Raw genomic sequence first — 22,199 nt, 5'->3', positions numbered from 1 at the left:
TGCTTTGGGGGGTCACAGAGCCTGTCGCGCTGCCCCTGACCCTGGCTGGGGAACCGGGCCTGGGGGTGTCCTCAGCACGTGGCCCTCCCAGGAGCTCCCAGCCATGCACCAGACACTTCCCAGGTGAGGGGGGGCGTTGGTTTTAGTTACAGGGAAAGAGGCTCGGGCCCCTCGTGGCCCTGGCTTTGGCCTCCCGCGGTGCTGGTGGGCATTGGAGGTGACGCTCAGGACACTGGGGCGCAACAGCCGTTAGGCTGGGCAGGGCCGCCCCGTGGCCAGTCCGCGTGCCCAGGTGGCAGCAGGCATTTCTGCCCCGGCTGTGGGGGGGCAGGCAGGTGGGTGCCTCTGGGCGGCCTTGGTGCCCCCAGCACAGACCTGGAGTAACCCATGTTGGGGAGGAATTTTAAGACCTGAGGAGCCTTTGGCAGTTTGCTTTGATAATTTTAAAGATAGAGCTTGGAAGTAGTAACTGGGTCTGTACGTCAACACATCAGGAGGGGATCTGAGCTGACCTGGGTCCAGCTGTGTGGCTCTGTGACTGTGGGACTGTTTCCCAGCCTCCTGTCCCCCGTGTCCCCTTCAGTAAAGCGGGGCATGGGCAGCTTGCCGGGCGGGGCCTCCCTGCTGCCACAGTGCCAGCAGAGCTTCCAGAGCCGCGCTGGAACCGCCCTCCCAGGGAGACGGGGCCGACAGACTGAAGAAAGAGGCTGACGAGTCCAGAGTGAAACACGAAGTCTCTTCAGAGAACTTGTGGACAGAAGCTGAACCCTGGATCTCCAGCCCCAGAGGGGCTGTGGTCTCGATGCATGTGGCCCCCAGGTGCATAGGTGGCTGCAGCCGAGTGGCCTGTGGCTGTTAACAGCTGGGTATTCCAAGGGCGTATGGAACTTAATGGGCTCGCTTTTCTCTGTAAGAACATTCCTTCCAGGTGACATGGACCCATCCCTTCCAGGGTGAATGGGCCATCACTGAGAGCAACTTGCTTAAAATGGTGTTGGTCACGTCAAGCACTAGAAAACATTCTGCCTCAGAGGCAGGTCGTGTCGGGTCCCCAGACTTGCCCACCTGGTCTTTGCCAGTGCTGCCCTGGCCCTGCCCTCCCAGGTCCCAGCTCTGCTTGGCATGGGGACAGCAGGTTCTTTTAGGAGTGGATGCCGTTGTTCAGAGGGGAAAAATGGGGGAAGCTAATGTTTATGGACAGAGTGGGGAAGAGACAGCACCAGCACCCACCGGCCCTGCGCACAGGGTCTGCGAGGAGGAGCGGGAGGCGGAGGGAGCTGTGTAGGCACAGCACGTGCCCCCCACCCGGGTTTTGCGCTGAGTAGGGCAGGGGTGGCGATGCACCAACCTGCCCGGCTCGTCGTGGAGAGGCGTCCTTGGGCCTGAAGGCTTGTAGGGCTCTCGAAGTTCAAGTTGTTTTCAAACATCGCTTCCCATGTGTGGTTTGTCGTGCTGCACGTGAACGTGCCTCTGGGAGCCACACTTAACACGCTAGGCAGAACCTTTCCGCAGGCGCAGGGAGCCTGGTCCAGGCATCGCTCACAGAGCAGCCACTTCCCTGAGGAGGCAGGTCAGGTGCTGTCCCCTCAGAGCAGCCCTTTGGGGCTTTGGTTCGGTGCCGAACTCTGCCTACGCCTTTGAAACAGCCCCTGGGGGATACCCTGCTCTGAATGGGGACCTTTGTCCCTGCGCTGTCCTTCCAGCACCTCCAGAGGCGGCGAAGTCTCTCCTGTTTCCCTGGGATAGCCAGGCAGTCGTCCGTTTTTGTTAGGGACTGGTGGTGTCTCTGCCTGCGCGCCCCCACCATGGCAGAGTGGACAGGGAATTCGGGAATGAGAACGGTAGGGCTCCTGGTTATGGGGATCTGTGAAGACAGAGGTCCAAGGGCAGGCCAGGGAGGCTGGATGGGGTGAAGGGTCCACTTGGTGGTCCAGGGACAGGGGCAAGTTGGAGAGACTCCAGGTGAGAAGCAGGTAGCAGGGCCTGGGAACCGGATGTGAAGGTTCATGGAGGAGCCCTGAGGCATGGACACAGCAGTGGGGACCGGTGGGCGTGCAGAACGGGGCGTTATGGAAAGGCCCGTGGGCCCACCCATCATCAGACAGGTGACGCTGCCTGCACCGTGGTGGGTGGTGAGGCCTAGAGGGACAGGCTGGGAGAGACGTCTCATCAGACCAGAGCCTCGCGGTGTTTGTCAGGGGCAGGCAGCGCTTGGCTGCAGCACATCTGCTCTCTGGGACCAAGGGCTGTCTCTGGGTCTCTAGGGCTTGCATGTCCATCTGTGACATGGAGCCTGCAGGGACCTCGGGCCTTCCTAGAGGAACAAATGAGAGACTTCTTGGGTGCAGAAGGGGCGCCATGCTGGCGCCCACCCCCAGCCCAGGGGCGCTGTGTGCGTGGTGGCAGGGAGGGCTGCGGGGCTTCCTCCCCGCCACCCGGTCCTCTGCCTTCTCTGCTTGGACCAGACGTGACGACTCCCAGGTCCTGGGCCGGGCGTCCTCTTACCAGCAGCCTCTCGTGTGCTCTGGACTCCACCCAACACTCTTGTCCACCCTCCTCGTCCTGCAGCACGACTCGATGGCTGGTGGTTGGCAGGCCGGGGCACCCCTCAGCCCACCGCCCTCAGCACCCTTCACCCGGCAGGGATCGTTGCTTACACCAGCCCCTGCGGAGGGCCTCACACAGGGACTGAATCTACCGAGTGGTGAAAAGGCGTGAAAAGCAGTGGTTCGCCCTTGCTAGGTGCTTCCTGCGTTGGTACTAGACTAAGGACGTTGCCCGCGATGTCACTTTATCCTCGTAAGAGCTGGTGAGGACACTGAGACGGAGATGGGAAGTGACTCTCCCCGGCCCCACAGCCAGGGAGTGATGGGTGGGAGTCCAGATCTCTCAGCTCCAGAGCCACCCCTCCGGGTTGGCTGGGCCCTGGCACACGGCCGCCTTCGGCTCTGCCGGGTTGGTGCGAACAGCAGGCCGGGGGCGGCCTCCGGCCACCAGGAGCCGCGTCCGCAGGGACAGGAGCCTGCGTGCAGAGCCCTGCAGCCGCCTGGCTCCGCGTGTGCTGAGGCCTGCGGGGTCTGATCTTGCCTGTGCTGGGTGAGCCGTGTGCGGGTGCCCTGGAGCAGGCTGCTTCGGAGCGGCATGGGGACCCCCCGTCCTGGGCCTCTGTCCCCAGCCTTTGCTCTCCAGGCATCGCCTCGCTCACCCCCAGTGATTAGGACTTGGGGCCTTGTCCTGAAAGGCCCAGTGACCATCCGAGGACAGAAGGAGAGGGACCAACCTGCACAACTGGTGTCCCAGGATGTTGGGATTTTCACTTCCTGTGACGGTGGATTAATTTATCTGAAGCCAACTTGCACAACAAGAACGAAACAGAAAAAATCACCCTGAAGTCCTCAGAGATCTACTGAGCAGCAAGGACTTGAGGGCCAAGATGTGGAGGTCAGTGCAGCCCAGCACCCATGTGACACCGCTTCTCCCTCAGGACTGTCGAGAGGCTGAGAACTGAGCGGCCCCGGGGTCGTTCCGTCGGGCTGGGAGTCCCCACAGAGCGCGGCAGCCCAGCGAGGGACGCTCGCGGACGCCCCATGTTTCCCCTCGGCAGTAGGAGTGGTGGGAGTGGTGAGTAGACTGGCCCGGCCTCCAGTCAGCTCGGTCCCACGTGGGAGTCAGGTGGTCTGCCCTTACTCAGCTGCCTGCCAGAAGCAGAGGCTCAGATGAGCTCTACAGGTTTCCATACACAGTCCCCACAATTCCAGTCTAAAATTAACAACTGATTAAAAACCAAAACAGACAATAGAAACAGACTCAGAGGAATGTATATTTTGCAGTTATCAGGCACTGATTTTAATAAATATGATTCATATGTACAAGATATTAAATGGCAATTTTGAAAACTCAAATGATGAAGATAGAGCTCATTCTGAGCCATAGAACAAACATCAACAAATTTTAATGGAACAGAAATCATACAACATCTACTCTCAGACCACAGTGGAATTAAACTAGAATTCAATAACAGGAAGATAACTGAAAAAAAAACCCAAATATTTTAAGATCAAACAACACACTTCTAAACAACATACTTCTAAATAACTCATGGGTTAAGAAGAAGTCTCAAGAGATTTTTAAATATTTTGAAGTAAGTAAAAATGACAGCACAAGGTATCAAAATTTTGGAGATGCAGCACATCAGTACTTAGAGGGACATTTATATCCGTGGAAAGAAGAAAGATCTAAAATCAATCACCTAAGCTTTCATTTTAGGAAAATAGAGAATGAAGAGCAAATCCAAAGTAGGCAAAAGAAAATAATAAAATTAGAGCAGAAATAAAACTGAAAATGGGAAATTAGTATTGAAAATCAACAAAACAAAAAGCTGGGATTTTTAAAAAAATAATTGATAAAATCAATAAACATCTATCCAGGCTAAGAAAAAAGACACAAGTTACTAATATCAAATGAAATAGGAGACATCACTGCAGAGCCTGTGGGCATTAAAAAGATAATGTAATAATTATATGAACAAGTCTGTGGACACAAATTTGATAACCTAGGTGTAATGAACCAGTTCCTTGAAAGACACAATCTGCCAAAACACACAAGAAGAAATAGACAATCTGAATAGGCCTATCTGTGTTAAAGGAATTGAATCAATAATTAATAATCTTTGAAAACAGAAAGCACCAAGCCCAGATGGGTTCACTGGTAAATTCTATGAAACCTTTGTGAAAGAAATTGCACCAATTCTCTACAATCTCTTGGAAGATAGAAGCAGAAGGGACACTTCCTAACTCATTCTCTGAGGTCAGCGTTACCCTAGTTCCAAACCCAGACAGACCTTACAGGGAAAGAAAACTAGGGCAATCTGTTTCATGACACACATGGATACAAAAATCTTCCACAAAATATCAGCAAATCAAATCCAGTAATGTTTAAAAAGAATTATACAGCACAACCAAGTGGTATTTACCCTAGGTATGCAAAATTAATACAATCCCTCACATCAACAAGCCAGAAAAGAAAAATCCATGGTCATATCACCAGATGCAGAAAAATCACTTGACAAAATCCAACACTCATTCTTCATGGGCCGGGGGAACCTCTCAATAAACTAGGGCTAGAGAGGAATTTCCTCAACTTGATAAATAATATCTACAAAAAAACTATAGCTAACATCATGCTTAATGATGAGAAGCTCAGCTTTTCCATTAAGATGAGGAACAAGATACGGATGTTCTCTCTCACCTCTACTTCTCCACACCATACTGGAAGCCATAGCTAATATAATAAAATAAGGAAGTAACAGGTGTACAGATTGCAAAGGAAAAAATAGAACTATGTTTACAGATTATATGGTCATTTATGTAAGAAAATCCTAAACAACCAAAAAAAAAACCCCTCTTAGAACGAGTAAGTGATTATAGCAAGGTTGCAGGGTACCAGGTGAATGTACAGAAGTCAGTTGCTTTTCTGTATACTGTCAGTGAACAAGCGGAATTTGAAACTGAAAACAATATCATTTACATTAGCACCCCCAAAATGAAATACTTAGGTATAAACCTAACAAAATGTGGACAATCCTTATGAGGAAAACTGCAAAATTCTAAGATATTAAAGAAAAACTAAATGGAGAAGTGGCCCATGTTCATGGATAGGCAAACTCAGTATTTTCAAGATGCCATTTCTTCCCAGCCTGATCTATAGAGTTGATGTAATTTCACCCAAAATCCCAGCGAGGCCCTGGCCGGGGCATGATGCCATACAAGAGTCAACCAATGAATGAATGCATAATTAAGTGGAACAGCAATCAATGTTTCTCTAAAAGCCAATTATTTTTAAAAAGTCTCAGCAGGTTATTTTGTGGATATCAACAAACTGACTCAAAAATTTATATGAAGAGGCAAAAGACCCAGAATTGCAAGCATGATAATGCAAGGAGAACAAAGTAGGAAGTCCAATACTTCCTGATTTCAAAGCTTACTGTGACGCTTCCGTAATGAAGACAATGTGGTATTGGCAAAAGAATAAAGAAATGGATTAATGGAACAGAAAGCCAAAAAATTGGCCCCCATAAACGTAGTCAACTGATCTCTGGGAAAGGGGCAGAGGCAGTACAAGGGAGCAAAGACTGTCTTTTCAACAGATGATGCTGGGACAACTGGAAATCCACGTGGAGGAAAGGAACTAGATAACAGACCTTACACCCCTGAAAAACGATTAGTTCAAAATCCATCACAGACCTAAATGTAAAACACTGAACTTAACTTCTGGAAGATAACACAGGAGAAAACCTAGATGACTTTGGATATGCAGGTGACTTTTTAGATACAACACCAGAGGCACAACCCACTAAATAAATAAATAAATAAATAAAGGAACGAATAAATAAATAAATAATAACCTGGGCTTTGTAAATTACATGCTTCTGCTCTGCGGAAGACATTGAGAAGACAAGTCAGACAAAATATTCCCAAAAGATTCATTGGATAAAGGACTTATCTAAGATACCTCAAAACTCAACAGTAAGAAAACAACCAGATTTAAAAATGGGCCAGACTCAGACACAAAGAAGACGTAGAGATGGCAAGTGAGCCCATGAAGCATGCTTCACATCATTTGTCACCAGGGAAATACAACTTTCCTCAAAGCAGCCGGGAGGCGCTAGAGGGAGAGCGCGAGTGGCTGGCGGTGAGCCCTGCCTTTTCTCCTGGACCCCAGGCGCCGTCCCTGGAGTGGTGCCCTGCCGACCTCGGGCGGGCAGAGCGCAGAGTGGGCGTTGAGTCTGAGCGCCTGCACTCCACTCCCAAGCGTGGCGTCGCCTGTGTTATCGCAGAGTAAGCGAGGCTCAGAAGTCTAGCATGGTTCCTGAGGTTGTGGGTGCCCTTAGTCCGATTCTGAACTTACAGGCCCTGGGGAGCAGTTTGTCACCTCTGCCCAGGTGCAGAGTGACGACTGTGAACAGAGCCACAGGAGGACACAGCTTTTTGGTAGCTCACAGGAGCCTCTGCTTGAAAACAAGACCCAAGATGCCTGTGCACAGGCTAGGGGGTGGGCACGCTGGCTTTCCTCAGGCAGGAGCGGGGGGCAGCACTGAGCAGGGCATAAGGCCTGCAGGGAAATACTCCCATCAAATCCACTGTCGGGGAGGCTGCCCCTGCTCTCCATTACAGAAACAGCGCGTGCGTGGGGCTTGGCTGGGACCAAATCAGGGAGGGACATGAGGGGCAGCCGTCCACTGCGGGGCCTGAGGGAAGCTCCCTGGCAGAGAGCCCTCCCGGAGGGGCAGGCTGTAGAACTGCTTCAGGTGTGTGAGGGCAGCTCTGTGGGGCCCCCGCAATGAAGGATACACAGGTCATTTCCAGGGAGCCTTCCTAAAAGGACCAGGCCCCCAGCCCCCACTGGGGATTGGCAAGGAGGAGGATGGGAAATGACCAGGCCCTCTGGGTCCCGACTCCAGACACGCGTGCGTCCCAGGTGGGTGGGCCATGGGTCCAGACTGGCAGCGAGACCGGACTCTGCCTCCACCAGGTAGCGTCTGACATGCCAGGGCCTCCCCAGGTAACCTGTGCTTGTCCCCTCCCCCCAGGACCACCTCCCTTCGGTGGAACTCGGGCGCCAAGGAACGCATGCTCATCAAAGTGGCCGACCGGGAGCCCAGCTTCTTCTCCCCCCAGGGCAATGGGTGTGCCCTGGACAGCCCGCCGGGGGCCCGCTCCCGTAGACCCTCAGGTGGGCAGCACTCACCCAGCCTGCAGACATTTGCCCCGGACCCAGACGGCTCAGTGTTCTTCCCCGAGCGGAGGCCATCCCCCTTCTTGAAGAGGGCTGAGCTGGGCAGCTGTTCCCCACTGCTGGCCCAGCCGCGCAAGCCTGCCTGCGACTCACAGCCCTCCTCCCCACGCTACGCCTACGAGCCCCCCCTCTACGAGGAGCCCCCCATCGAGTACCAGGCCCCCCTCTACGATGAGCCTCCCATGGACGTGCAGTGCGAGGCTGGCGGGGCCTGCCAGGCTGGCTCACCCCAACGGTCTCCAGGCCGAAAGTTGGTGCCCTTCCCTCAGTCGCCCAAGCAGACCTCGACCTCCCCCTTCCAGCAGCTGGTGCTCACCCGGCAGAAGTGCCCAGAGCGCTTCCTGAGCCTGGAGTACAGCCCTGCGGGCAAGGAGTATGTGCGGCAGCTGGTGTACGTGGAGCAGGCCGGCTCAAGCCCCAGGCTGCGGGCAGGCCCTCGGCACAAGTACACCCCCAACCCGGGGGGGGGCTCGCTCTCGCTGCAGCCCAGCCCCTGCCTGCTGCGGGACCAGCGCCTAGGGGTGACATCAGGGGACTACAGCAGCATGGAGGGGCCTGAGATGCGGCATGCCCCTCCACCCTCCCCGCTCCCCCAGGCCCAGGACGACGCCATGTCCTGGTCCAGCCAGCAGGACACTATGTCCTCGACGGGCTACTCCCCGGGCACGCGCAAGAGGAAGAGCAGGAACCCCACTCTGTGCCAAGCCCCCAGCGCCTCATCCACTGACAGCCCCGGAGACTGCGACCTGCTCCCGCAGTCCCTGGCTGAGGAGCGGCCCAAGTGTGGGCCCAGCCTGGCCCCAAAGCATGCGGAGGCCAAGGCAGGCGAGGCCGACGGGGCGCGGGGCGGGGCCGAGCCCTTCCTAGCACAGGCGAGGCTGGCCTGGGAGGCACAGCAGGCCCACTTCCACATGAAGCAAAGGGGCAGCTGGGACTCCCAGCAGGACGGCTCAGGCTACGAGAGTGATGGGGCCGTGCCGCCCCCCATGCCTGGGCCCGTGGTGCGCGCCTTCAGCGAGGATGAGGCCTTGGCGCAGCAGGAGAGCAGCAAGCACTGGCAGAGGGGCGCCTTGGAGAGGCTCGCCTTCCCCCAGATCCTGCTCGAGAAAAGTGTCTCCGTGCAGACCAACCTGGCCTCGCCTGAGCCCTACCTCCACCCCTCACAGGTAGGGACACAGCTGGTGGGCGGGCAGGGGCGGGGCAGGCGGTGGCCATGTAGACAGGCAGCAAATGCCCACAGGGACTCCCCCAAGGCAGGGCTCCCTCAGCCTGGTTCTCGCAAGTCACTTGGGTGCCAGAGGCCACTCCCTGGTTCCAGGCCATGGAGGCAGGGGAGATGGGTGGGCATGCCCACCCAGTGAACCTGAGCCTTTCTCTCACCTCTGAACAGGCTCTCACGTGAGGAGCACAGGTGGGGCGTCAGGTGCTCCTCGGGTGGCTCAGGGGTCTTCCTGAACAAGGCTCCTCACCAGGGCGCCCGGCACCAGCGCTGGGGCCAGGTGGGCTCAGCAGGCCCCCCGTGGCCCCCCGAGGCCCCAGGACCTGGGGCTGGAGCTGGGGTGAAGCAGAGGCCTGGCTAGATGTGTCCACCCAGGAAAGCACCCGGCATAGGCCATGGTCAGACCCTCGGGGCCTGCATGCACCTTCTGTCCGGGTTGACGGCTGGGAACTCAGTGCCGAGAACTTGATGTGGGCTGGTGTTCTGGTTCTCCCCTCCTGACCTGCTTCATGAAAGCCCTGCGGATGGTACGCCCTGGCACCTGCTCAGAGCTGGTAGTGGTCAGAAGGGCTCTGCGTGTCAGGCTCCTCCCATCCGCTCCCAGCCCTGCCAGGGAAATTGTACCCGAAGGCCCAGTGACCGTGGGCGGTCAGGGACCCCCGTGGCGGGGCCACCTTAGCGGCCCTCCAGCCTGGGGAGCTCTGCACGCTTCTGTCTGTGGTTCATAACGCAGGAGGCTCCCTCGCTCCCAGACCTGCGCTGGTCCCCCCACCTTTGGTCTCAGGAACAGGGAGGGCACCTCTGCGAGTCCCTGCATGACCGTGTGTGGGGAGGACGCTCGCGCGTCTTTGTGGGGCCGGTAGGTCTCGAAGAGGCGCAGAGCTGGAGGCGTAGGCCCGGCCGCCCCTCGGGGACACCCAGCAAGTGTTCCTGCCTTGCCTCGCCTACCAGCAGGTTACCTGACAGCCCTGCCCAGCGCCTTGGGACCAGCGCGGGGGGGCCGTGCCTCTCACCTGGCCGGGTCAGGGAGGCCCCCACCCCCTCACGGCCCATCTGTCCTCTCCAGTCCGAGGACCTCGGCACCTGTGCCCAGTTTGAGAGCAGTCGGCAGACCCGCAGTGTGATGCCCAGTGCCAGCTGCGTGTTCCCCACATTCACCCTACGCAAGCCGTCTTCAGAGACCGACATCGAGAACTGGGCCTCCAAACACTTCAACAAGCACACGCAGGGCCTCTTCCGGCGGAAGGTGTCCATCGCCAACATGCTGGCCTGGAGCAGCGAGTCCATCAAGAAACCCATGATCGTGACCAGCGACCGCCACGTGAAGAAGGAGGCGTGCGAGATCTTCAAGCTGATCCAGATGTACATGGGCGACCGGCGCGCCAAGGCCGACCCACTGCACGTGGCCCTGGAGATCGCCACCAAGGGCTGGAGCCTGCAGGGCCTGCGGGACGAGCTCTACATCCAGCTGTGCCGGCAGACCACCGAGAACTTCCGCCTGGAGAGCCTGGCCCGGGGCTGGGAGCTCATGGCCATCTGCCTGGCCTTCTTCCCACCCACGCCCAAGTTCCATTCCTACCTGGAGGGCTACATCTACCGGCACATGGACCCCGTCAACGACACCAAAGGTAAGGCCCAGTGTCCGGGCCCCTGGTGCCCGAGGCTCCGCTGCCCGCCCGGCCAGGGCCAAGCTGAGAGCTTCCTGGCCTGCGCGGGGCGGCACCTCGAAGGCAGCAGGTGTCCAAGCAAATACCTGTGCCCCAGAGGCCACATCCTGGGTTTCCACTGGGACGCAGGGCCCTCAGGGAGCCCGTCCTCTGCACTGAGGCCCTGAGAAGAGCCACAGGGTCCCCGGCCACAGGCTAACAGATCGGGAGCCAGGACGAAGACGCACGGGCATCCACGTCTCAGCCACCAGGTGTCACTGTGGCCACGTGCCCTACCTGACCAGGGCAAGGAGGCCATAGTGGCCCCTGTGCTCTGACTTCATTCGTTTTCAGCTGTCCTTTGGCCTGGGGTCGAAACCACCCTGGCCAGGCTGAGGCTGTCTGTTCTGGGGAAAAGACCGGGGTCCGGGAGGAGGGTTCCTGAAAGCAGGGAGGAGCGTGGCGGCCACAGCGCACACTGGCCCGTCCGCCGCAGGCTGTGAGGGTGCTGCAGGCGGGGCTGGTTCTGAGCTGCCCAGGGTGGCCAGAGGCTGGGACCAGCACAGGGAGCCCCCTGCTGACAGTTGCCTGGGGCCAAGTGCAGGGCCAGCTTCCGCCCCGGGCTCCTGAGGGCCATGCGTCAGGTTCGTCTGGACCCAGGCCTGGCATGCCCTCGGGGCCATGGTGCTGCCCGCCACGTGGCTGAACCGAGAGTCCTGGGCCAGGCAGAGTGAGCACGGGGACAGGGCTGTAAACAGCGTGTGGACACACAAGTGCGCGTGTGCACTCACACATGCCCCATAAGTGGTCAGACATGCCATAGCCTGCTCTGCAGGACAGCCCAGGTGTGGGGGGCAAGCACGTGTGTGTGTGCAGTGATGGGTCTCAGGGCAGGACCGTGCTGGGTCCTGGGGGAAGGGAAGGGGCGCAGGCACCATCCAGCATGTTCGTTGTTTGGCAGCAGACCACGGGAACCCTGAGGTTTTCACCCAGGCGTGCAGTTTTGAAGCCAAATCCTGAACACAGCGACAGGTTCCCCCAGGCGGCTCCCTGCACGTGCAGCCACACAGGCTGATGGGCAGCCTGGCCCTGCCTTGGGCTTTTCCAGGAGCAAGTGGGCCCTTGTTGGCTTACAGTCCAGCTCAGCTTCTCCCAAAGGCTTTACAATGTCACTACTTTGAGTTGGAAGCTTAGAGGAGTGTGTCCACTGCGTAGCAGGCAGCCCTGGGGCCCAGGGAGTGCTCGCCGCTGTAAAAGGTGAGTGAGCAGTGCACAGACAGGTCAGAGGCCTCCGGGGCCTCCTCCAGGAGCTTGGCCTCCAGGCCCCATTCTGGGCCCAGCAGGAAGCTTCTCTTGGCACAGAAGTTTGTGAGCCTTTGCCCTTGTGTTTTCACTCTGGCAGCCTGGCTGGCATGTAAGAGGGAATCGGATTGGCCTAGGCAGCCGTGGCTGAGTGAGGCCCAGATGGTCTCAGAGCACCGTGTGGTCTGGGCCCACAAAGGGAGACTGGGCCTCTGGTCACACTGACAGACACCGGCATCTGGCCGGTGGGATCTTGTCTCCCTCCCATGGCATAGGGCTGTCCCCCGGCCCTGAGTCCCACCCCCAGTGGGTGTCTGCCACAGGCCCTGCTCAGCAGTGAGCCCAGAGAACAGGCCTTGAGCTCCCTCCCACTGGCCCATGTCAGGACTGTGGGTGCTGGCTGATGAGTAAGGCGGGCCGCATCAGCCCAGGAGGATGCAGCCTCTGCTCAGGAAGAGGGACCTGGGCCTATCTGAGGAGCACCGGCAAGGACCAAGCTGAGTCAGCTCCCACCCCGCCCCGGACCGTGCTGCGGCCGCAGCCTCAGAAGCCTGTGATTCATCTGCCAGCATGTGTGTGACATCGACCGTGTGGTCACCACTCTTAGGAACCAAGGCCGCACCCCCCAGCTTAGAGTTGCCTCCTACGTGGTCACACCTGTATGCCGTCCACCAGCAGGGCGGCTTCACAGCTTGTCTCCCGGGGGTCCCCCTCAGCAGGCGCTCACCCAGACACCGCGGGCGCTTGGTGGTGGGCACACACACTGCAGCTCTGCCGTCTGCTCTGCAAAGGAGCGCGTTGCAGGGCTGCAGACCCCGGGGCCTTCACTCACTGTTCACGCGTTCCCGCCCCACCAGCACTGACCGGGTTCCAGATAAAGAGGAGCGAGTGAACACACGCATTTACTTGGATTCAATGTCCAACTCCTGGTACAAGAACAGAGAAGAAATTTTTAAAAGGAAAAAAAAAACAACCCAAAAGTTACAAAGGAATACAAAATGATGTAGCCACTGTGGAAAACAGAGTGGCAATTCATCAAAAAAATTAAAGAATTACCATAAGATCCAGCAATTCTGGGTACATACACAAAAGAAAAGAAAGCAGAGACATAAGAGATACTTGCACACCCATATTCATGGAAGCATAGTCACAATACCAGGAGGTGGAAGCAGCCCAAGTGCCCATGGACACAATGGAATATTATTCAGGCTCAAAAAAGAAGGAATTCTGACATGTCACAGCATGGATGCATTATACTAAGTGAATGAAGCCAGTCACAGGAGACCGAGTACTGTGTGACCGCACTCATTTGAGGCCCCTGGGGTAGGCAGATTCGCCGAGACAGAGAAGTGGAACGGTGGGCACCGTGTGTCGGAGGGAGGGAGAAATGGAGAGCTGCGGTTCAGTGAGTACGGAGTTTCCACTGGGGAAGGTGAGAAGGCTGTGCAGACAGATGTGGTGATAGTTGCACAACAATATGAAAATATGAATGTACTCAATGCCATTGAACTGCACAATTAAAAATGATAAATTTTATGTTATGTATATGTATCACAATAAAAAAAATGAAACTCACAAGGACAAAGAGACTGGAAAAGGAAGAACCGTGTTTTGGAAACTGAGAAGCAAAGTACATAGACAAGCACAGGAAACTGATTTGGCAGACCAAGAAAAGTGGGTCCCAAGGACGTGGCAGGAAAGCTCAGAAGCCAAAGCAGGAAGCAAACCCTTAAATCCGCAGTAGTGAGGTTTTAAACGTTTCCTCTAACAATGGTTTGGAAAGGGTGCGAACTTGAAGCTCAAAAGAATTAGTTTCAAGTCTAAGGGAGAAAAGCAGCTACAGTGGAACGAGAGCGTAGATTCTGGACCCAGAGCATCTGCCACTCAAATCCCAGCCGTAGTTTCAAAATGGCACATTCTGAGCTGTGAAACAAGTACCACTAAATGTTAAGGGATGTGAGTCATAGAAAATGTGCTCTCTAACCACAACAGAACTAAGTTAGCAATCAGTCATACAAAGGCATCTGGGTAATCCCCAAGTATTTGGAAACTAAATAACATACTACTGAATAACCCATGAGTCAAATAAAAATCAAAAGGTAATTTAGAAAGTATTTTGAGCTGAAAGAAAATGAAAGCAAAACATTCTGAATATATAAGATGCAGCCAAAGCAGTTGTTAGAAGGAAATTTATAACACCTAAATGCCTGTATTAGAAAATAAGATCTGAAGTCAGTGACCTCAGCTTCTACTTCAAGAAACATTTTTTTAAAAAAAGTAAGTTATATAGAAAGTAAGCAGAAGAAATGAAATAATGACGATCAGAATACAAATCAGTGAAGGAGAAAATAGAAAAATAATGCAGAATATCAGTGAAACAAAATGCTGATTCTTTGAGAAGATGAATAAAATTGATAAACCCCCAGCCAGACTGATCGGAACAAAAATAGAGAAGACATAAATTGCCACCATCAAGAATGAGAAATGATATCACTACAGAATCAATAGATATTCATAGTAAGGAAATATTATGAACAACTTAAATTCCTTGGACACAAACTACCAATGATCACTCAATAAGAAATATATAACCAAACTGCAACAACATACATGAAGGAAAACAGAGTGGGGGGGAAGAAATAGATAACCAGAAAAATCATGTATCTAAAGAAATTTTTGAAGGTTTTTATGGTTTTTAATGTTCTGGTATGTTAAAGAAATTTGGAACTGAATTAGCTTCCTAAGCAAGTCCTCTCCTAATTTAAAAAGAAAAGAAACTTAATTGGTGCTTAAAAACCTTTCCACAAAAAATTCTAGGCCCAAATGGCTTCACTGGTGAATTCTACCAAACATTTTATTTTTTGTATAGCAATTGTTTCTAAACTCATCTAGAAAATTAAAGTGGAGGGAATAGTTCCCAATTTATTCTATACCAGCTTTACAAAAAGAAAAGCACAAACTGTATCCCTCATGAACCTAAAGCAAAAATTATTAACAATATTTTATTTTACCAAATTGAATTCAACAGCATATGAAAAGGATATGCATCTTGAATAAGTGGGGATTTATTCATTGACTCAAAAGTCTGTTTAACATTCAAAAGTCAATTGTAATTTCTCACTCAACAGAGTGAAAAAGGACAGCCATGTGACCATCTCAGTAAGTGTAGAAAAAACATTTGACAAAATTGAACATTGCATGTCTGGAAAAAACACTAAACAAACTAGGACTAGAAGGGAACCTCTTTAACCTGATGAAAGATGTCTGTAAACACCTACAGCACCTAAGAAAATGGAAAGCGGGGGCTTGAGCAGATACTTGCCCTCTCACGCTCACAGCAGCATTGTGCACAAAGGCAAAAACGTGGGAACGACTCCAGTGCCCGCCAGCAGATGACCGCCTGAACAGTGTGGTCTGCCCGTACGGCAGAATATTTTCCAGCCATAAAAAAGACTCTCTCCTTCTCTCTCAACTTGGAAGAGTTTATTAGAGCCAAACTGATGGCGTATCACTGGGGGAGCAAGATCTCCAATGCTCCAGAGAATGACAGTTGTGTAGCCTTTTTTATGCATTTGAGATGAAGGAGGGAAGTAAGGAAGATCCCACGGGCGTGAGAGAGGAAGAGAGGGCTGGCCTTGCAGGGGAGTTAAGAAGATGTGCTCTCTTGGGGGTTAACACCCACTTTGAGGGTTACGACTCCTGGTATCTCAAAGGTACGAAGTTCTGATACACGTTATAAAATGGATGACCCTTAAAAAATTATGCTAAATGAAAGAAGCCAGGAAAAAAAAAAGGCAAATATTGTGTGATTCAACTTCTATAAAACATCTAAAATAGGAAATTAATAGAGACAGAAAGTAGATTAGAGGTTGCCAGGAGCTGGGGGAGGGAAGTGAGCAGTTAGTGCTTAATGGGAATAGGGTTTCTGTCTGTGGTGATGAAGGGATTTTGGAAGTAGCTATGGTGGATGCACATCATTGTGAGTGTTCTTAATACTGCTTAATTGTACACTTAAAATGATTCGATGGCTGTCGTTTTATGTCTGTATTTTATCATAATTAGGAAAATATCCTCTAGCCAGCATTTTACACAAGGCAAAAAAGACTGGCTGCTTTCTCCCTAAGATCAGGACCAAAGCAAAGAGCTCCTCTCCCCCCTTCTATGCCCCCTGGCGCCAGAGAACCTGGCCAGGACAGGGTCACGAGAAAGACACCAAAGGTGTCCAGATGGGAAAGGAAGTATACAGTTGTCTTTACTCACAGACAACAGTCTCCATGTACAAAGTCCTATGGAATCTACAAAAATACTACTGGAACTAACAAGTGACTTCACCAAGGTTTCAGGATATAAAAAATCATTTTTTCTATGTATTAGCAACCAACTATTGGAAATGGATGTTTTGAAATATCATTTGCAATAAATTTAAAATTGATAAATGGGTAAATCTGACAAAAGATGTATCATACTTCTGCACTGAAATTACAAAACATTGCAGAAAGTCAAGAAGACCCAAATTAATGAAGAGATGTACTGTGTTTATGAATCAGAAGACGTAATGTTGTTAAGATGTTACTTCTACCTAGTTTGTTCTGTAGATTCAATCCTACTCTAAATCTTAATAGTTTTCTTTAAAATTTACAATTTAACAGGCTGTTTCTAAAATTCATAGAAAATACAAAGAACCTAGAAGGGGCAGAATACCTTTGGAAAAAAGAATGAAGTTGGAGGACTGACATTACCTGACTTCAAGGCTTATTTAAAGATGCGGTAATGGGGAGAATGGGGTGTTGGCTAAAGGCGGGCCGAGGGCCAGCAGGGCGCACTAACGTGCAAAGGTAGGCCCAGACACACAGGGAAGAAGGGAGTGTTTTCCTCAAACGGTGCAGGGGCAGTGGGAGATCCAAATGCATAAAAGATGGGTTTCAACCCATACTTTGTAGTTTATGCAGAAATTAACTCAAAATGGATCATAAACCAATATTATAACTATAAAACTTCTAGAACAAAACTCAGAAAAAAAATCTTTGTGTTTTTGAGTTAGGCAAAGGTTTTGATATGTGGCACCTAAAGCACTATCTATTAAAAAATTGATAAATTGGACTTCATCAGAATTAAATCTGCTCTTCAAAAGACACCACTAAGAGAATGAAAAGATAAACAAAGTCACAGACAAGCAACCGGAGGAGGCTGGCGGGATCCATGTGGCGATGGGTCGGAGTTGGAAGCATCAGGATGGAAACATTTATAGATGAATGAATGTATGCAGGGCCAGTAACACATCTCTGGAACGTCAGCCAAGAGCGCCCAGAAGCGGTGGCACCCCAAAAGCAGTAAGCACACCTGACGCCCAGATCTTGGTTTCTAATACCATTTTATATTAAAAACAACCAGAGCTCCTTGGAGAAACTGCTGATTCTAGGGCTGGTGCAGGGAATGCACATGGTGCCAAAGTGCGGATGTGCTGGAGGGTGAACAGGAAAATGGGCGTATCACAGGGCGCAGGAGCCACTGCAGAAGCGCCCAGAGCCCAGCGCTGCACTCTAGCGACAAAACAAAGTCGTCTCAGATTATAACCCAAAGTGCAAAATATCGGTTTTCCCATCCTGATATAAAAATGATAGATAGCTCTCCTCCCGTCAGGAGGTAGACGGCCCACTGTCAGGGAGTGGCCTGGGCTGTGACTTCCTTCTAGACAGTGGGTGCCGGCAGGGAGCAAAGTGTCCGCTTCAACTGCAGGTGTTAAGTGCGGAGCGGGAGGCATACCCAGAGCCACTCGGGAGCAGGCCTAGAGCGCGGCCGTTTACGAAGGGGCGCCCCCCTGCCCTCCTGTGCTGGCAGGCCCTGAGCTCCCTGTGTCCCCTTCCCACACCTGCTCGGAGGGCCTCTGGCGCCTCCCCAGCCACAGAGCCCAGGCAGCTTGCGCGCACAGCCTCACACCCACGAGTACACGCCCTGCCCCCCGGGGTGTGCGTGGGAAGCAGCCCCTTAGAGGACGCCCGCCCACATCGGCGCTCCTGGGCCGGGGCCCCACGGTCCCCAGCTGGGCACTGGCCGGTGGCCCTGTCTCCCGGGAGGAGTCTGGCGGGAGCAACCCCTCCGCAGCCGACCAGGCTCGGCCCCCGCGGGCCCAGGGGCCTCCTCCGGCCCCACGGGGACCCAGTAGGCGCTCGCTCCGGCCGTTGTGTTCGTGGTCCTCACGGCTCTGTTTGCTCTCCAGTGACACAGCACATGAAGGAACTCCTGGAAAGGAACACTAAGAAGAAGTCCAAGTTGAGAAAGAAACCCAAGCCCTATGTTGAGGAGCCGGATGGTAGGGCCTCTCTCTGCAGCCCCTTGTGCTGCGTCTGCACAGCTCTGCTCTCCGGCCTCGGCCTCCTGACCTCCTCTCTCTAACCGCTTCTGGGCTGAGGGCGGGGCACTAACCACCAGGCCTGTGGCCCCCGGAGCAGCTGGCAGGGCCCCCCTGACAGGCTCCTGGGGGCGGCCACACCCGCCGTGTGCTTTTCTCTGTGGCGCTCAGAACAGTCTCCGACTTGCATGCTGGGTTCTCAGTGGGGCGGGGTGGTGAGGGCTAACTGGCCAGGGCCTGCTGGAGGCACCGGGTAGGTGTTTGGTGAGGGAGCACCCTGGGGCAAGTGCCTCCCAGCCCTGACCCACAGCCCAGGCATCCCGGGAGGCCTGGCTCAGGAACCCACCCAGTCCCAGTTCCAGGGAAGCCCTGAATCCCCAGGGCTGTGCCTCTCTGCAGGGGGCGCCGTGAGCCCCATTGCTGTCAGGTCAACCCTCGCCGCACCTGCCCCTTCCCCAGCCTGGGTGCACCCCTGCTTAGCCGGCTGCTCTTCCCCTGAGGCCACTCCCCCCTGGCCCTGCCTCTGGGCTGCCCTCGGCAGGAGGGGGCGGCCAAACCCAGGGTTTCTGGCTGCCTTGCCCGCTCTTGTCTGGGACAGGGGTGGAGGAGCGCTGAGCTCTGGCCTGAGCCTTTCTTGAGAGTCAAACAGCAACAGCCAGATGAGCTGGGAGCACAGCGGGAGGGTCCCTGTGGACCTGCAGCTGCGGAGCAGGACCCGGCAGCCCGAGGTGGTGCTGGGCGGGAGCGGAGGGGGCGGCAGGGTCCTGGACCCTGCACAGCAGCATGGACCCCGGGAGGGCTGCTTTTGCTGTCCCTCTGCGGGCTTCTGTCTCCTTACCTGTAAAACAGGACAGGTGTGTCCCAGCGGGGCCCAACGGGGCAATGGGCTTGGAACAGAGCGCAGCCCTTGACCGCACGTGGGAGACCGGCGCTCCTGCCCGTCCCACAGAGCAGCAAACTCAGGCACAGGCGGCTGCACCCGGCCACGGTCACCGCGGCCCTCCAGGTCCCAGCCTGTTGGAGAGGCCGGGTGGGGCCCCAGGAGGCCCTGGGGCAGAGGTCAGGAGGTGTCTCCCCCAGACCCGGAGACTAGGACAGGAGCCACCTGCTGAGGGGCAGGTAGGCCTGCCCCGAGTGTGAGGGACAGCGCATCCCTGAGCAAAGGGCTCCCTGGACTCCGAGTGCTCAGAGCTCAGCCCGGGCCCGTAGTTTAAGCGCCGCCCATTCCCCTAAAGCAAGAGCGCAGCCGCGAGGGGCACACCAGTCTGCGGCAGAAGGTCCAGGGCTGGGGCCGCCTGGTCAGAGGCTGCAGCTAGCCTTCCCTGCCGGGCGTCTGGGTCCCCAGGGACCTGAAATGGCTTCTCTGTAAACATCTATGAGAAGTGTTTGTGCTTATTTTGATGATTCTAAAAAAAGAATCCCCTTACAAGTTATAATGACAAAACTTGTGAAAACTAGAAATGAAAAGGTTTTCATGTGACCAAGACATGTTTGTGTTTTTCCCACTGGGGTCCCAGGATCCTCATGTCCACAAAAAACTGCTTCCTGTAAAAGACTCAGGCGTGTGGGTTTGAGACTTGGGTCTAGAGGGCTCCCTTGGGCAACGGACAGGCGCTTTGGGGCAGAGTGCAGCCCAGCCCACCTGTCTGTCCCTTGGTCTGTGGTCCCTCTGGGCTCGGCCTCACTGTGTGTTCTCTGTCTTGCTGCCACTTCCCCTTCTCTTCCCTTTCCTGGCCCAGGAAAGATGCACCGTATCTTCCAGACCCACCCGAGTATGGTCTCCTCTCTTGCCCCTCCTTCCTCTTCCCTCATCTCTGGAGAGCCCCCCGGCCAAGGTCCCTGAGGTCCTTGCCCTCAGGATGCCGGCCCAGCCGCGACCCCTGATGACCCCTAGGGACCGGCTGTGCTGCCAGGGTGGCGCTGCAGAGAGCCCGGAGTCCGCCCTCCTGGCAACACCCAGGCTCGAACACCCAGGACCCTCCACACCCGCTCCCTTTGCACCGTGGACCAGGACTGGGCCTCCCTCTCCTGACCCCGCCCTGGACCCAGCAGGCAGGGGGTTCTGGGGGCTGAGGCCCTCACCCAGGGTCTCCGGTGGGGGCCGGGGGCAGGGGTGCTGGGCCTGCTCTCCAGCCAGCGCCAACCCTCCCTCCGGGCTGGCCCACGGCACTGGGGTCTGAGTGCCTCCAGGCCTGCTGCACACGGAAACGGCCAGCTGCGGGGGAGCCTGAGGTCTGGAGGGCCTGGGACCCAGGCCCTGCCTTGTCCTGTCTGTGGCTCATCTGGGAGAACAGGTCTCATGCCCAAACTGCTCTTCTGGACCTGCGGGTGGGGGTGGGCTGGCAGAGGGCTTCCTTCTCCAGCTTGGCTCTTCTGGAGGTGAGAGAATGACCCTCGCTTCCCCATGTGGATTTCTGCCCCAGAGGACAGGCCTAGAAAATGAGGACCCACTGTCCTGAGCAAGGGGTGGGCGGGAACCTGGCCAGGCCGGCCAGGACGCCCAGGGCTCGGGCAGGGCTGCGTCTTCTCACCCTCTCTGCTGCTCCCTGTCCCAGTCACTGGCTGGCAGCCCCGCCCGTCTGCACCAAGCCGACCAGCGTCTGTTCTTTTCCAGGGGTGGCGATAAGCACATACGCCAAGTACTGTTACCACAAGCTGCAGAAGGCAGCCCTGACCGGGGCCAAGAAGGTACCAGCGTCTCCCAGGACAGCTGGGCAGGGCGGGTGGGCTCTGCCAGAGATGCGTGGACAGGGCACAGAGGGAGGCAGGGACCCCCAGGCAGCCTACAGTTGGGGGAGGGGCAGTAGCAGCTCACAGTGCAGAGGGTGCTATGGGGAGCCCACCTGGGCTGGCAACCAGGGGGGACTCGGGCAGGGGTGTGCCCCCAGCTCGGGCCACTGCAGACAAAGGGGCATGTGGCTGGGCCAGGCCATTAGGCCACCAGCCTAGCGAGGGTGGCAACACCTGCTGCCCCTGGCCTGCCACCATTTGGCTGGTGTGGCTGGGTACACAAGGTAGGCCCAGGGACCACCCCTCCCAGAGAGGACCCTCCCCGTGGCAGGTGAGCTCAGAAGGCTGCCTCACGCCCCTGCGCGCGCAGCGGGCTGCCCGCCCGCCTCGGAGGGGTCTGGAAGTCCAGACCCATTGACCGGGTTCCAGCCCACAGAGGCGAGCCTGTTCCATGTGGGCAGGTGGCAGGTGGCAGGTGGCCCCAGCAGCACCCTGCACTACTGGTCCCCTGGCGCAGGGCATCGTGGGGCCGCCCGCCACCTGCGGGAGCTTGGCGGTCACACCTCTTCCCGCAGCCCGCCCCACCCTCCAGCTCCTGGAGGGTAGGAGGCCTTAGTCCTGCCGCACAGCCGGGCCTCGTCCCCGGGGCTGTTGGGACTTGCGCCATCCTCCCCTCCCGTGCGCCCTCACGGGTGCGGTGTGTGCAGCTGTCCCCAGCCTCCCGTGCAAGCCCCTGCCCCATCCAGGAAGCCCCAGGGGTTCTCCTGCACCTGACCCGCCCCCACCTCTGTTGAGGGCAACGGCCTCCCACTGTCCCCGAGCCTGGTCTCCCCCTCCCACTTCCTCTCCCCCCTGGATGCGTTGCTCTGGCCCTGACACAGACTTGAGAAGCCACTGCCGGCAACCACCCAGGCTCGTCCTTTGTGCCACCCCCCCAGGGTGACTGCGTGTGGCCTAGGGCCCGGCCCCTCTGACCCCAGGCAGCTCCCAGACGGTCCTGCCCAGGAGTCACTCCCATCCCTCTCCCATGGGTCTCGGTTCTAGAGGTGGCCTGGCAGGAGCCCCCCTGGTAACTCTGGCCAGGGATTCAGGGTGTCCCCAGCTCTGGGTGAGCAAAAGCCTGGAATTCAGGGGAATGGAAGGACAAAGGGAGAGGAGG

General features: G+C 55.5%; 1 protein-coding gene across 2 annotated transcripts in view; it reads left to right on the top strand.

Annotated features, from left to right (window-relative positions):
• Positions 1–22,199, top strand: part of ARHGAP39 (Rho GTPase activating protein 39) — a 53,994-nt gene that overhangs the window by 29,865 nt on the left and 1,930 nt on the right. Inside the window, exons 5-8 of one of the 2 annotated variants that reach the window (XM_054590597.1) lie at positions 7,589–8,960; positions 10,080–10,641; positions 18,179–18,271; positions 20,925–20,998. In XM_054590597.1, the coding sequence (XP_054446572.1) occupies positions 7,589–8,960; positions 10,080–10,641; positions 18,179–18,271; positions 20,925–20,998 (2,101 nt within the window). The remainder of the gene's footprint in view (positions 1–7,588; positions 8,961–10,079; positions 10,642–18,178; positions 18,272–20,924; positions 20,999–22,199) is intronic. The other variant, XM_054590598.1, reaches the window with a different exon arrangement.

Source organism: Pteronotus mesoamericanus, unplaced genomic scaffold (genome assembly GCF_021234165.1).
Source record: "Pteronotus mesoamericanus isolate MK-2021 breed Mesoamerican mustached bat unplaced genomic scaffold, CSHL_Meso_final scaffold_174, whole genome shotgun sequence".
NCBI lineage: Eukaryota > Metazoa > Chordata > Mammalia > Chiroptera > Mormoopidae > Pteronotus > Pteronotus mesoamericanus.
This window is presented reverse-complemented; position numbering and strand designations above follow the sequence as displayed.